Source organism: Strongylocentrotus purpuratus, unplaced genomic scaffold (assembly GCF_000002235.5).
Source record: "Strongylocentrotus purpuratus isolate Spur 01 unplaced genomic scaffold, Spur_5.0 spur5_scaffold_6, whole genome shotgun sequence".
Classification (NCBI taxonomy): Eukaryota; Metazoa; Echinodermata; class Echinoidea; order Camarodonta; family Strongylocentrotidae; genus Strongylocentrotus; species Strongylocentrotus purpuratus.
The window spans coordinates 42,179,040-42,196,203 of record NW_022145612.1 but is presented as its reverse complement, the minus strand read 5'-3'; the positions used below and the strand labels follow the sequence as shown (position 1 = coordinate 42,196,203).

At 35.4% G+C, this 17,164-nt stretch overlaps 1 protein-coding gene across 2 annotated transcripts in view; it reads left to right on the top strand.

Moving 5' to 3' along the window:
• Nucleotides 1-17,164, top strand: part of LOC582861 (MAP kinase-activated protein kinase 2) — a 32,340-nt gene that overhangs the window by 3,640 nt on the left and 11,536 nt on the right. For both annotated transcript variants that reach the window (XM_031000314.1, XM_031000315.1), the window contains 2 exons: nucleotides 4,783-4,937; nucleotides 16,568-16,626. In XM_031000314.1, the coding sequence (XP_030856174.1) occupies nucleotides 4,783-4,937; nucleotides 16,568-16,626 (214 nt within the window). The remainder of the gene's footprint in view (nucleotides 1-4,782; nucleotides 4,938-16,567; nucleotides 16,627-17,164) is intronic.

Here is a 17,164-nt window from a genome sequence, read left to right as displayed (position 1 = left end):
CTACCAATCCTCTTGGCTTGATGTCTGGTTATTAAAATTTGCGTTTTAAATCTGCCTGAATACCAATACCAATACCAGTGAGCTACATGTACGTGGTGCATATGAGCACATTGCCCTTGGGAAGCAAATGATTAGCTTGTTCATCCATGCTGTTTTGATTGCTTTCTGCTCTACTCCTCCCTCTCCCTCTCCTATGATCACAGTCCAACCCAAGTTTAATATCCCGTTTGATACCAAAATTGGAAATGCCAGGGGGCATCTCTCAGCGGTTTATAACTTGGCGTACGTGTACAATGTACATGTATGTAGTCTGGTGGTGGAGTCTTCTCTCGCAATATTGAAATTGAAGAATCGGGAAGACTTCCTTTTGTGGCAGCCCCTCAAATAAAAAAATAAAAAATATGGGTACAGCTTAGAATGATATATCTTATAATAATAAAACATGATGAAATAGGGTTAGGGTTAGATGAAATAGTGAATAGGTGGCTGTCGCTATAGGAAATCCTTCTGAAGAATCTGTACTCAGATATTTTAATGCAGGTGTTAGGTCATATCAAGAACATTGTAAAAATCATTTGGAGTGATGAGTTATAAAATGAAATGCTTTTCAATTACACTGTATATACACTGTAAATGGAAGGCTTTTCAGTTATAAAAGCAAAACCTACAATAGTGCAAATGGCCTGTCTAAATCAGGGTACAGTAATTGATGGGCATCTCTGAAAACAAGGATATGATTTGAAACTTAATGCTACTCCTGTACTGTATACTGGTAGTTGAAAATCAGGAGATTCATTGCATGAATAATATTGATATTTTGAAAGCGATAGTGCTATTTGAAAGGAATATGGTGCAATTGTCTTTTCTGAATTTTTCTTTCATCCATCAAGATTTTGACAATCTTTCAAAACTGCACTCTAGCGAGTCTGTTCTCCATGTACACTAATGTATGAAATCCATATTCGCTTTGAGTTTAATACAAATGGTAGGCCTGAATTTGGGAGCGTAGCAAAATATTTCCAGTATTTTGTACATTACACTAATACACTTTGTGTTATATGGTCATTTTCCAGCAATACCAATACTGTCATAATTGTTAAGTTTCTATACCGGTAATTCAAATTCAAATTCAAATGAACATTTATTTTCTTCCATTCAATTTGACAACATATTTGACATCTGTTCAAACAATACAATTTATGATAATTTAAATACCGGTAATGTAATAGCTTTTCATTTTTTCATCTTTTGATCAAAGAAACATGAATAATTAAAAAGCACAATGACAACTGGTGTTTTATCATCATCATATTTCTCTTAGTTAAATCACAAATTCATATTGACCACATATTTTTGTTATTATTAATTATTATTTGTTATTATTATGTGTTATTGAAAAAAAAATAAAAAAATTTGTACTTCATTTGAAATATACGTATGTTTATGAGAAATATGAAAATAAATGAAATGAAATAAATAAAAAATGAAAAAATATAGAGTGTACAACATGGATGGACAGAGTATACATTGTACATGTACATTATTGTACAATTATTTTTATATGGACACTAATATAGGAACATTTTTGTCTGGGTTGTCTCAGTTTTATTTGCCATTTCAGTTACATGTGAACCCTAGCACCACAGACTATATTTATCCCATCATTTGAAAGAGTTGTATCAAACTTGATTACCGTACACACCGGTTTCTTTCAAGGCTCATGGGATGAGAGTCGTTAAGTGAAACATGGATGGAAGCGTGGAGGAGTAGGAATCTGGAGGAGGATGAGAGGAACGTGACATGAGATGAGAGCTCCTGATGCTGTCCCAGATCTTGATTGTTTTCAGAGTTGGAATATTGTTTGCCTTGCTCTTCTCAAGTGACTTGCATCACACTAAGCAAACAGCATTGCAACTCGCAAGAGTTTAATTGCATGCACTTTACTTTTAGAGCTTAAAATGGTTATTTAGTAGCATACACTTATTAGGTATATTTATAAAGGGAATGAAGTATAAACTATAAAGATATTGTACATGTATTTAATCAGTTTTCTGCGGTAGAATTCCTTATTAGAAATTGAAAACCGGATGATGCAATAAAACCAAAAATGTCATGTTCTGTAGTCTGTACTGTACACCTGGCTTATTTGAGTTAAAAACTCACACCTATCCGAGTCTCTGGCTACACTTTGGTGTTTTTTAAATTTTTTGTTTGGGGGGGGGGGGGGGGGTTATAACATGCATTGTACATGTACAGTATTTAGGCTGTATAAGATGAGCATATTACTGTACACGTTTTCACCAACCGTACACCGTTCTATTGTTTATCTCGAGCACATGATGTACATGCATCATCAATCGTCATGAATCAGCTTTGTATTTTAGGAAAATGTCAAGATTTTCTTTGTTTACACATGTTACTCTACATGTACATGTATATGATGAGACTTTGAAGCACATGAAAGATTAAGTTTGCCATTACCAAAGACCTTACTAATATGTGTAAAGCTCTACATACGTACAGTAATTGATTATATTTGGAGCTTGAAGACACGATTACAGTTTAAATGTACATGTACATTACTCTCAATATGCTTTTAATGAGGTTCATACTATATGTAAATCATACATGTGTACCATGTGTCTACTGTCATACCATGCTGATGAAGAGCTTTACACAATATTAGTGCTTTTATTGAGTCACGAGACAAAGTGCATCCGTCTTTCAGTGTAGACTGCTTTATATACCGGTAAAACGTACATGTACCGTAAGTACTGGTAGTGGTAAAGAATTACAGGTTTGCACAATCGTATCACGTGGACTTCACTGATCCGAAGAAAAGAAAAAAGCAGGTTGAGTTTGATAAGTTTATGTTTGCTCAAGTGTAGATGTCTGTAACTGATTGATTTGGGATAATGGAGATCAGGGTGCAAGAATAACACCAGTACAAGTGCACAGGTACCATGTACATGTTAGAAGTACCTGTACAAGTCATTGCACATCGTTTTAAAGGGAAACAACATATGGGGGAACTTTTATAAATTGTTGAATGAAATCAGAGTTGTGCTCATATAATGTCATACAAAGTAACACGTGTAAGCAAAACTTTCATATTTGCTACCAATATGCATTAATATTGCTGTTGGTCTAATCTGTGTTGCATTTACGTAGTTGACTGAACCCCTAAAGGCCCTAACAGCATTGCATCATGTTAAAAAGGTAGCAATTTTTTTTCATGGATTTAATTTGAGATGCAACAGAACCAAGAGCGATTTTAATATGTTGTTAACCTCGGTGTGGATTGCCACGGGTAAAGATTGATATCTTGAACATGTGCAGAGAGAAGGGATCAATAATTATTGAATTTTGAGGTGGAGCTGAGAATCTGGCGAGAAGTTAATGGCATTTAAATGAGGATTCTTTCCATAGCCTGCAGAGAGTCATCGAGGCTGCACTGGTTACAAGAGGAATTGCATAATGTTGGCTTGGGTGCTTCACGAGTTGCATAGATAGCTTCAGGGGGACTGCCCCCGCTCCTCTTCCACTCCCGCATTTTTCTGGTTGATGGTTATTTCATTCAATTTTCCTGCTATTAGTTAACTTTAATAGAAAGAACCCTGGAGTTTAGAATATGTAACTTTTTGAGAAACAAAATTTAAAGAAATTGCAGAATGACAGCGAGATTTGCTGTCAAAATGTCAAGCAATTTCATACAACCTGAGGAGTATGGGTTTGCGAGCTTAAAGGTAAAGACCAGTATTGGAAACGCCCCAATTTCAAAAAATGAAATGGAAGCTCTCATTACCAATCATATGAAAGAATATGTTTTGACTAATACATAATGATAAAAAATTTGCCGGGAAACCACCTACTAATTCATATATTTGGTAAATTTGTTTCTCTCATGGTCTGTGAGAGATATAGGGTAGTTCCATATACATCTTTCTGTGTATAGTGCTTGTAACTTTACGAAGAATGAGCCAAATTTCTTATCATTTTGATGATTCCAGAACCTTGCAGATGCTAGATGCTAGATGATCATCCTTTTCTGATCGATTTCACAACGTTTCTTTCACAATGCAATTGCATGACCATAACTGGTTTTTACCTTTAATCATTGCTATTCATTAGTTGTGATTGTTATGCAGGATTATTATGTAAAGTAGGATTCAAACTATGAGGAAGGTATTTTAGAAGCCTTAGTTTCAAGGAAATGAAAGGTGAGACAAGGAGGAAGTTGAACTTGAAGGGATTTGAAGATAAGAAATCGTAGTAGTAAGACTTAGTAGTACATGTAAGTAGTAACTGGTGAAAGGAAACCAGAATGAAACCCTTTTCATGTACATTTAGTCTTGTATTATTATACATGTACATGTGCAAGAGATATTTTGATGGTTTCTGATGATTTTAGTGCAAATATTTAAAATTGATACAAAATCAAGTCCAAGGTCAGTGTCTCAGTGTAAATACAGATTTTTAGAGGTCAAACAAGTGGAATATTGTATGAACCCTTGGAATATTCATACCTGTACACCAAAAGATACATGTAGCTTCGCATTTTGATGAATGCTGGTTCATGACTTCATGTTTATCTTTTTCTATCAGTCATTCCTAATCTAATAATGTGTCTTGGAGTGGATGCAGAATGTTGCAACTTTATGCACAGTTGTCCAATTTATCTGTTTGTAACATGTTTGTAACATTAAATATTATTAATCTACTTCTGTATCCAGATGATTCAGACTATAACATTTAATTTCTCACTTTTTATTATTTGACCAGGTGCTGGCAGATAACACCAAAGCAAGGAGAGAAGTGGAGCTTCATTACAGAGCATCATCCCTCAGCACTGGATTCCCAATCAACATCGTTCACATCAGAGATATCTATGAAAACATGTACAATGGCCAAAGATGTCTTCTAGTCGTCATGGAATGGTAAGTTCAATGTTTTGTCAGATTTTATGAGGCAGAATCAGTCGTTTCGGAAGATGATGAGATGAATGATTCAGAGATGAGTTTTTGGTATGTGCTTGGGAGATGTGATTGGTTTGGGGCGATATACAGTGTATAGGCACCATCGTATTACTTTCTTATTTGCTAAATTTGTCAGTTTGAGCCACAACGGGTATAAAGTTATTAACTTGTATACTTTTTATCACAGAGTTAACGTCCTTTAGGCTCCAAGCAGGGGATTGTGGTATTGAGAAGATATCATAGTTGTATTGCAAAAGAGATGGAAGTTGTATGTTGGAGGCTTACAAGAAGAGCCTCTTTTATAATTTCATCAAATCTCGTCTCATCTCAAATATGGCTTGCAAGATGAATCCATTCTAGCACATATTTAGGAATCCTTTTCAAAATCGAATGTGATGGTCTTCTTTCTTTCGAGAGAAGAGCCTTCTTTTATAATTTCAGCAAATCTCATCTCATCGCCAATATGATATGGCTTGCAAGATGAATCCATTCTAGCACATACTGTATTTAGGAATCCTTTTCAAAATCGAATGTGATTGTCTTCTTTCTTTTGAGAGAGAAAGGGAGAGAGATGCTTTGAAATCCGACAGCTATGGCTGTGATGGGCACCTGCTTCAATTTCCCTTTTCACAGAGGCAATAATATTCTTTTTATTTGGGATAAAAAGTCTGCATTGAATGATCAATCAATGAGCTATATTTTTCTGAAGATAAGTGTTTGAGCCCACGGATACAGAGAGAGAGATGGAGAGGAGGTAAGGAGAGAAGAGATGGGAGGGGAGAATGAGGTATCTAGGGAGAAAGAGAGAGAGAATGACTGAGATAAAAGGTTTCTTGCCAATTATTTAATGGAAGAATAGTCGGAATAAGTACAGTTGTAAGGGGCAATTATATAAATGTATTAACATGTAGAAGAGGAAGTGAATTCCTGTTATCAAACATAAGAAATTGATGTATGTTTATAAATATTAGGATGTCTTTTTAATATTAACACTGCAGCCATCCCCATCAGTGTAAAGTGTTTAATCAAACAAAGGGCCATATAATTCATGCTAGATGACACAACCACACACCAGTCTTTATCTGTAATTGAGGTAGAATCTGTGATTCAGCCACTTCTAGCTTACCCATCCACCTAGTTTAAATTGCTGAGTCATAAAAAATGACACACGTCGCATACACAACCATAAATCTACATTTTAGATGTATACATTATGGAGATGTACATGTATGGACAAAGGAGTTTGCTTTTGTAAAATTTCCAAGTAATACGAATGTACATCATCTTTAATGTGATATTTGTGTAAATCTGACAGAATGTAGGTTATTGTGTACATTTAGAGTTTTTCCCCTTACAATGATGATTAAACATTTTGTGCCATACACATAGTGACAGATAAATTTATTCTCTTTAAGATATAATGTACATGTACAGGTGTATAATATTATTATTTTCATGTAGAGTTGACAAGCATTTGAGATTTGTTAAAATATTTTAAAAAATTATTAGTAGGACTCAGATGTACAGGGCATATTATGAAAATAAGGAAATACATGAACTGAGAAGAGAAGAAAAAAAATCAATGCAGTATTGCAAGTGTGTGTCCAGTGAAGATTGTTTATAGGGTCATTCATTTTTAGTGTAATATATGAACACTGAAGCACGCACTGGCTGAGGTTAAATCTAAAACAAATCAATTGAGCATTTAGGCTTACTTGTGAAATAATAGTAATCCAGCCACTCACGATTGATACTGATAAGCCTTGCATTAAATGCAATGGGGAAGGTCATTTCAGTGATTGATTGATTGTAAGTAACAAGATTTTAAATTGGACACTTAAACAAATTTCATCAATTGCTCACTGTCACAAATTGATCCTGTTTCAGATGAAATTGAGTGAGGAGATTTACAGTACGGTGGACAGCAGAGGTCCCATTTGTAGTAATACGGTCACACAATTCTAGCAGCGAAAGCAAAAAACATGGGAGTGACCAATTGGGGCATTCACACCTACAGAAAAAAAGAAAGCTTTAAAAATTGATTTTTTTTTTTTTTTTTTTTTTTTTTTTTTTTTTTTTTTTTTTTTGCGTGTGTGGGCAGAACAATTTCATCGATCTTTGCTATCTGCATCGCGGTCCAATTCAGACTCTTGTGATTTTTCAGAATAATCGCGATAGTTTGCCGGGCACTCTGTGTGCGAATGGTATTGAGAATCAAAAATTGATTTATTTAATCCCAGGATTCCAAGCGTGTATACATTGTTTGTACATCGTCGAGATTTACCCATGCGCAGTCCGGACGTTCCTGCCGTCAAGCGTGTGTGTGAATGGTCGCCAAAATGATCCAATTTGCACTAAATTGACATGTATGGACTTTTGCCAAAAAAAAATATTGATCTTACCATCGTAATCCAAATCACACTACCGGTAATTGTTACGTGAGAATGGGCCTAATATTTAACATGGGAAATTTCCAAAAGAGCCCTAAAAAATAAGGACAAAGCTGCTTGTGATAAAACCAAACAGACACAACAACAAACAAACAAAAGATTTAGAATCACTGCAAAAAAATATCATGTTAGTCCAGCAAATCTAAAGTGGATCTCTTGCATAAAATTTAATTAAACGAACACATATTTATGCAAACAAACAGTATAGTATTAATGACTGCTTTGAGAGAAATAGTTGTTTTATTACGCTCAAGGGAAGGTTAGAATTGTGCTATTCCCCGAGGCTTGCCGAGGGGAATAGCCCAATTGTAACCTTCCCGAGAGCGTATGAAAACAACTATTTCTCGAATATTAAAGCAGTCATTAATACTTTTATATGCCGAAAAAAAATAGACTAAAAAATAAAAAATAAAAAATATATTTTATTGGTCGAAGATGAGATTCGAACTCTTGCGTACAAAAGGTGATGTATCTAAAGTCAGCGCCTTAGACCTCTCGGCCATCGCGCGTTATTAACATGCTTGGCAGTTTTGTACTAAATATACATTAAAATGGATTGAAACCGGCTTCGCGTGTGATGAATGCTTCGCAAAAGCTCCATGAAATGGACCCTTCTTTTACTTTTGCAATGCATATTGGCACGAACTTAGATCAAGATCTATCGGCAGATGTTGTTTTTTTGTTTTTGAGAGTTAATTTTCGTCTTCATGTCAACAATGCAAGATAAAATTGTCGGTAAGATCGATCGAGATTCAATTGTATTGAAATTGCCGACCAATTTTTCGCACACGTATGGTATCCTCCATCGCTCAAACCATTTTTTAACATGTAAACCTATGGGGTAACCATGGAGACTGACCTATTTTTTTAATAACCATGGTTATTAAAAATATTGAAATGTTTTATGCATGGTTACCGGGAATTTTACAGGAACAGTTGAAGTTTATGAATGCAATTCGACCAATCAGATGGCTGGATTTCTTAAGTGAGGTATATAAAAATTGTTATTTCCTCTTGTAAGTGGATCACTTGAAACAAAATGTTATTTTCCACTTTATGAAAGGATAGATTTTAGTTTCACTTTATGATAGGATAGATTTTAGTTTCTGTCATTGAAATTCATGGCTAAGCTCTACAGTTTACATGAAGATCTTCCGGTATAAGAAAAAACTAATATTTTTGGTAAGACTAAGATGTGAAAGATAATGCATAGTCAGTGCGTAGCATTAAAGAAATATTGAGCCAACGTTATAGCACAGCTTGACTGCATGCATTAATGCCATGCTCTTTTCAATGCTTGTTGTGAGTCATCAATCAGCTTAGAAATTAGAAGTCAAGTTCTTTTACTGAGTAAACATAAGACCATATTTTTTTAGATCAGTAAACTCCATTCCTATTGTGGTGTCGTGCATATGACTTGTTGAATGAAGTGCTATATCTCAATATTCCCTGTGGTATAGATTATGATGAATTGCTGACATTTTTATCTTAATTTCAAGTTGAGCTGACAGCCAACAGATGGACTGTAGAATGAATCTTCATACAATAACTGCCTCCACTAGGCCTACAGTACAGTACAATGAGGGCTTTACATACATGTATGTTCAGTTATATTGATGTTGTCAAGAAAAAGAAATTATGATTTAAAAAAAAAAAAATTTTAATAGTTTTTTTATTTAAAAAAAAAAAAAAAATCTTCATGAAATTGAATTTGAAATGAACATGTACATGTGGGTGGGTTTCCTACTTATCATTTATCAGGACACACAATGTATCTAGATATGAACAGGATTTGAAGTTCAAAGGTTATCAAGCTACTCCCAGATTTCCTGGTAGTACCGTACATGTACACTGTAGCTGATAATTATCACACCTCTCTTCAACATGTTAAAGGTACTATGTCCCATTTGCGGGCCAAAAAATTCAAAAATTTAAATTCCAACTGCATTTGAAAGATAATACTAATTTAGAACTTCCCTAAAAAAGGTGGGGCTTGAAAATGTCTTCAAGTGGGAAAATAACGACTATTAGTTGTCAAATCGACTTTAGGGCTATAGAGCCCAAAAGTATTAGTCTTGATTTTCAGACAATTGTACCGAATGGTGATACGTTTTATGCTGCGCAAAGATTCAATCAGTTTAATCTTGGCCATCACAAGAAGTGGGTTATTGATGTAGACAAATGCTCATGTACCCTTTACAACTCTTTTCATGTATATTATTACCAAAGAAGAAAAAAAGCCAGTCAGTCACTCAATAGTGTCTGACAGTGAAGTCTAGCAAGTAAACGGGTTTCCGTGCATAATTTGAATATGAGGACACTGCTAACGTTTAAATTTCACAGATAGGACATACATGACATATTAATAATTCCTGCAAAGTTCTACATAATTTGAGGTTGGCTGCAAAAGGGACATACATGTAGTACCTTTAAGAGATAAGAGAGGCCTACACACTACATTTATGAAATTGGAAAGATTCCATGACATTTTGGTATTTCCTAGGACCGTTGTTATTGCACAATGCTCACGCAAGAACCTGGAAAAGCTAAATGTCAAGTTACATGTACAGTGTAATCATTTTGGAAAGACTGTGTAATGATACTAAAAATACACATCAGAAGATAGGCATTTCCCAATTTAATCTGATGGATGCAGCATTTTTTCCCAGAACAAAACCAGTACCGATAACCACATTTTATTTGTATTACATAATATCAGTTTGTTTTACACATGAGTGTTATGATCATTAGCTGGAACTTGAAGTACTTAAAGGTAAAGACCAGTTATGGTCATGCGATTGCATTGTGAAAGAAACGTTGTGGAATCGATCAGAAAAGGTTGATCATCTAGCATATAAGTATTGGTGTGTACTGCAAGGTTCTGGAATCATCAAAATGATAAGAAATTTGGCCCATTCTTCGTAAAGTTACAAGCACTATACACAGAAAGATGTATATGGGACTACCCTATATCTCTCACAGACCATGAGAGAAATAAATTTACCAAATATATGAATTAGTGGGCGGTTTTCCGGCAAATTTTTTATCATCATGTATTAGTCAAAACATATTCTTTCACATGATTGGCAATGAGAGCTTCCATTTCATTTTTTGAAATTGGGGCGTTTCCAATACTGGTCTATACCTTTAATATCTTTATATTCCATCAGCTCATTTATACAGTTCCATTACAGTATATCAGTTATGTCATACATACACTGTACGTCATGTAAGTGTAGGGCCTATACAATTAATTGTACCGGTAGGCCTTTTATTCTATTGTTTGCATTCTGTAGGTTTACTGAATAACATGTACACCATTCATCAAAATTTTCTGCAAAACGTCGATCCAATCTTGATATGAACATCATGAAGAGTGAAAGTGAGACTGAGAAGTGAAAGTCTGCTCGTGGCTGGTTTGAATTAGCAATTAATGAAGTGATTAATTACAGTGTAAGCCACTACATGTACTGTATGTGTAGAATAGATTACTTGCAGGTTATCCTTTCATGAGGAAATTCAGAATAATATTGTGAGCTTTTAATGAGTAGTACAGATGTACAGTCTTTCTCAGAGACTCTGCCCCCTCCCCCCTCCCCCCTCCCCCTCCCCCTCCCCCCTCCCCCTCCCCCTCCCCCTCCCCTCCACACTTCTATAGGTTTACTGATGATCAGTCTTTCTCAGAGATTCCTCCCACTCCCCCCCCCCCCCATTCCCATGTACATGTAAGTCATGTATGGCCCGCCTCCATGATCTGCTCAAGTTCATGGCTGCTGAAGGTTATTCCCAACCCAAAGTGGTATCTAGTTAACATCGTTATCCTTGAGAGTATGTATGGTAAGAGAGAGGTTGTGAGGGTATCATTTCAGGGAATCAAGTAACCATGGTAACCATTTTCTGCCTGAATGGGTGATATTTGTTGAGTGCTGAACTGCTGATCATCTTATTATTCCATTTTCTACTCTGAAAATTAGTAGTGTAAGGCAACTAGCACCAACTACAGGTACAAGTATTGTGTTACCCCTCTTGCAACAGAGATGGGGGGGGGGGGGATCATGAATTTGGCAAGAAAAAAGAAAATCATTATTGTCGCATTGGGTAATACAAAAAACCTTTTTGTTTGCTGTGACAGAGCAGCTTCGTACATGATGGTCAGATTTCCCCAAACTGTCAAGCTGAAAAAACACAACCCATTTTTATGAACATTGATAATTCTAAAAAAATGATTTTTCAAAGAATCGATGGAATATTATGTTGCAGGCCATTGTTATAAAAGCTAGTGTCTGGATGAGCAAACTTACACAAAATGAAGCCTCCGACTCAAACACTTGAAATCTTTCAAGATGAATAATATGGCCTGTATTCTACCAAAATTTAAAACGTACTCTGGGCGCTTCTGTTGAAAATTGGGTTAAACAAATGAACCATATTCTGGGCGCTTTTATTAAAAATTCAATTTTAAACCAAAGATCTTAATCTGAGGTCTAAGTTTTCTTTTGTTGAGAATGACCTTTATTAGACCCGGGTTTAGGGTTCAACTGAATAAGGAGAATACAGACTTTTCATGCATGTTTACATTAATAAATTTCTGATGTACATGCACATGTAGATGATGTAAGGACTTTATGTCTGAGGTCTAAGTTTTCTTTTGTTGAGAGTGATCTTTATTAGACCCGGGGTCAGGGTTCAACTGAATAAGGAGAATACAGACTTTACATGCATGTTTACATTAATAAATTCCTGATGTACATGCGCATGTAGATGATGTAGGGACTTTATGGATTCAGAGTTACAAATCTTCAACAAGTATAAACCTTGGAAGATTCAGCACCTCTGTATGTCTAATGTGCACTACACGAGTGCTCTTGATGCTGCGATCATCACATGTACATTAATGCATGATGTTTTGCAAGTAGATGGAATACGATGTGATGATGTCATCACCTTGGAATTTCATTGAGTTGAGTTGCTCAGACAGGCTTTGGCAGATGTAATGGACACTTAAAGGCGATGATGTCATTTCACGGGTAGGATACAAGATGTTGACATTCCTTATCAAACTGTCAATGCCAAATCATCAGATGGAAATTCCCATTTCGTATTAACAAGAAATACAAATAAAATACAGGTACAGGTACAAAGCTCATCCGAGAGTTCAATGTTTATCTTTTTGTCACATTACACCATCAAATTTGATCCCCATCAAATGTCACACATAAAAATAGATCATGTACATTACTCTACTTTGTTTTCACTTCTCTATTTGTACAATTTTATACAAATAACAAATGTGCATGTCAGTCATTTTGCTGGACAAAATTTCATTTATTTATCTCTTTCTAAAAACAATTCCAAATTCCTCACTCCCTAATTATAAATAGAAGAATTGACTGCAGTCCATTTTTTGTTCTTTTCGAAAACCATTAACCACAGATCTGTATTCTATCTAGTATCCAGCCATGTGACTGGTGCCAAAATAATGTGCCCACCGCCTTTTACCTGTGCTATCTGCCAGCAGCTGGTATGATTTATAAATATGAAAATTATTGGTCACAGGTCATTACCAATTCCTTTCAAAGTAGAGGGGTATCTCGGTTAATATACATTGGCAATAGATTGAACACATGTGACTTGTTGTCTAAACACTGGGAATGTACGAGGCGTTCCAGTGCATTCACAACATGGCTCTCTAATTACCGACATGCGTCAGTTGAGGTAGTGGGACACGCTTCAAAACTTTTGTACAAAATACGTGGAACACGTACACAAACCTGAAAGTTACCGGTAGTTAAAATCACACTGTTTAAAATAGTGTGTAGAAGATGTCTACACTATGGAGGATTTGATGTCCATCGTCACTTGATAATTTGAATAAATTGATGTCATAGTGTTGCTGAGAGTGGGAGAGCGAGAGAGAGAGAGAGAAGGGGGAGGGGGGGGGGGGGAGAAAGAACAAAAAGAGAGATTTGGTTTGGAAGTGACGAGGAAACTTATATACCTGTGGAAACATGATGAACACCAAATGATATAGATCTATTCGGTAGCTTGTAGACCTACACCAAATGTAACAATATACTTTGAATGACGGTAGTATACCATTTCCTGTAGAGGCGGTCTACTTTACAGGGACATTCTTGTCAGTTGTGAAGCATGTGTGGGGTGCGATAAAAAGGAAATGTACAGCAGAAGATGTACCAACTACCATTGTCCAAAGGTCATATCCTATTGTACTGTTCATACACGTATACGAACTGAAAATTGACTGATGTTATAATTAGCAAGGACACAATTTCAAGTTCCGCTTCTGTACTAAAAAGGTTTATGACAGATGTAATCAAAACTATGATGGAATATATGAGTCAGTAAATTTACAATGCCTGATTTTAAGCAGGGATTATTATATGGCCAAATAGAGCAAAATAATACAAGATATACTGGTAACCTTGGCTACATAAATATCCTTGAATGAATTTATAAATGGATATGGCTTGTAGTCAAGAACAGCGAAAGATTCCAAATTGTGGGTAACTACATGTAACATCACAATAGCCAGGTTATCATAAAAGTATATGTTTGCAGGAAACAAAGTATTGTGAATAGGCTAGTTGTGAAACAACATGTAAATTAGGGGATTAATATTTATAAGAACTCTAAATAAATGAATGTCAACAAGCTGTCAAAGGCACTTAATTTTTTTATATTGGCAACCAGACACTCTTTTGACATGTTTTCATGATATGCACTTATTATCTCTATATGAGTATTTTACGTGTTTCCGCTTTGCTGTTTCCTCATTTGTGAAAATGAATAGCCTAAAAAGATTGGGATGCATGCATGTGACATGTATTCATCATGGGCACAATCATCATTTGCACTTTGTACTACTGTATATGAATAATCAACCAAGTACCTGTACATCTGCATTTTGAAATATGAGAAAAGCACAATTCATTGAAATCCCCTATTGAGGATCCTACGTGTAAGTGTTCTAGGCAACATTCTAAGAAATACTTGACAATAGAAGTACATACATGTACACCTGTAGTGTGGAGTTCTTTACAAGCCTGCACTGAATTAACAACAAAATATATTGTGGCAGACTTTGTAAAGGAATGTGTATTGTAATTGCTGTCAAGTGTCAACTCAGATTACACTTCTGTTGTACTGCATTGAAATATTAAACATGAACTACATGTACATTTAGTCTGTTTTTCTTGTCATCATTAGCTACTCGTGCAGTCACGCCAAGAAAATCTAATTACCTGCTAACTAGATTATAAACACACATGTAGACTGATGATGGAAACTGAGTTAATAAAGATTAATTAACACAATCAACAGACACCCCAAGTTGATCTGGCACATAATTGATGTAGAAAATATATAGTTCTACTATTAGTTCTACTGTTACATGCACATGTATGTTCTTGATCCATTTATGTAGCAACTATACTTTAAAAAATCAAATTGAGTGTCTTATTCTTTAAGCATTTTCAATTTCAATTTATATGAGATAGTTTGTACATTAAAAAGAAAGTGCCTTCATGGCACTATCTTTTGAAAATGCCAAATTGAAAACTTGAACTACAACACAATTATTAGAAATGAGGAAAAGTTGGAGATAAAGAGGAGAGAAGTGAAGAGAATGGCCCTTCTGTACAGTACACATGTAGATGTATTGTACACTGTAGATACATTTAATATGTTAAATTCACAGTTTTCAGACAGGTTTGAGATGACTCAGATGAGTCATCATCATAAATACCTGGGTTACACACTGTTTGGTTACATGGTTCTGTACCTCCCCCCCAAATATATTTTAAAAAAGAAAGAAAAGGAATGCCTTGTTACTGTTAGAGAGAATGATGGATGGACATTACATTTTGCAGAGACTGTTAGGCACCAAGACTGACAAGGGTTTTTATCCGCAAACAACATTTTTCATAACATCTGTTTGGAGCAAAAAGGGTATTAACTCTGTTAAATGACAACAGCTAGTATGTTACAATAAATGCTCAGTGTTTACTGCATTTTAAAAATGAACCTCAAGTGTTTTAAACACATCTGATGACACCAATTTCCATGAATGTAAATGTACATTAGAATTGTGCATATACATGTAGGCCTTACAGATTTTTTCTGAGAATCCTGGAGAGGGATTAACCTGGATAACTCAAGTTCATGTATTTAAAAAAAATGTGTTTCAAGTCGAGGAAATCCTGTTTGTCTTGGATTCTCTGTATCTACTGGTAGTGGTAGTACAAGTTAGTACACTGTACTAGTAGTAAGGTGGTTTCCCTGTTACATGTAAGTTGCAGTTATGTTTTTGTACTACTAGAATGGACGCACCCACAAACTTTACTCCAGTTGCTAAAAGTAGATGGTTCTGAAGAAAAATTCTCATTGTTCACCTCGCAGAAGGGCTTGAATACTAAGTTTACAATTTTTTTTCTTGTTTGCTTCTTTATGCTCTCATTTTGTTGGCATTTTCATGACAGTTGGAAATGTCTGTGTTCTGTGTATTGCATTCAATGAATTAGTATTGATTCCACATTAATATTTAGTTATTTACCTTATATGCTATGTGATTATGATCCTTTATGTTTTGCACAGTGTTGTAAACTTTCAAAATATGAGAACCAAGCACTTTATTTTTAAAGTATTTAAATTTTTATTGCTTCTCATTTCAACAAAGAAAAAACAGAAGTACATTCATATGCATTTTAAATAAATAACTTCCATATAATACCAAAAAAAAAAAAAAAGAAAACAAAATCAGAATCATAAAGGTGAACAAAAATGAATGAAGACAAAAAAAAAAAATTACCAAGCACTTTTGATATTCGTTACCAGTAATTGTATTCATGCAGAAAGGAACTCATTAATATTTATGGTGATTGTCATTAAAAAAATAATTATACTGTAGCTGTAGGCCTGTAATAATGAAGTAACAATACATCCCATGACTTTGGATGCTAAAGGCCTGCAGAGCTACAGTGTACAGTCACTGCTTGCAATGAGGTAGAAGATTGATGCTTGACTGTCTTTGAAAATGCGCATATATTTGTAATGAATGTGTGTTTAGTGAGGTACCCCCCATCTTTCATTCATTTTCTTCTCACTTTTTTTCCTCATCTGCAGCATGGAAGGAGGAGAGCTCTTCAGCAGAATACAAGAAAGATCATCCTTCACAGAAAGAGGTCAGTAAAGAGAGAGGGGGAGGGAGGGAGGGGGGGGGGGGGGAGGGAGTCTGTCTTCCAACTTGTGGAGGAATTGGGCCTTGTACACAAACCACCTAAAAACTAACTCTCGCCGGCAAAATAAAATGACAAGAGCATAGTGCCCTTCTCACTCCCATTTCTTATTACAAATACGATGAAAGTGAGCATGCCTAGTAGAGCCCTTTGTATACTACTTGCTGTGCTTGCTTGATATGTATTTAAGCGTAAAATAGTCTTTTTATTTTGTTGCGGCAGCTTTTGCATCATATGCGAACGAGCTGTAATGGGTGAAGGGCGCAAAGTAGTGCATGACACACTTGCCTGGCAAAAGAGCGTACGGAAGTAGGGGCATTCCTCATCGATTCAATTCTTTGTAATGTAGTTCATTTGAAATTTCCCCGCTAATATCCTAGGCCCATGTTGACATACCCTGTGCAATTTATTTCGCTCATGACACGTGGGGGAAAAATATCATGTGACAATTTTGAATCAACAGGGGTTGATACTGAAATGAGTT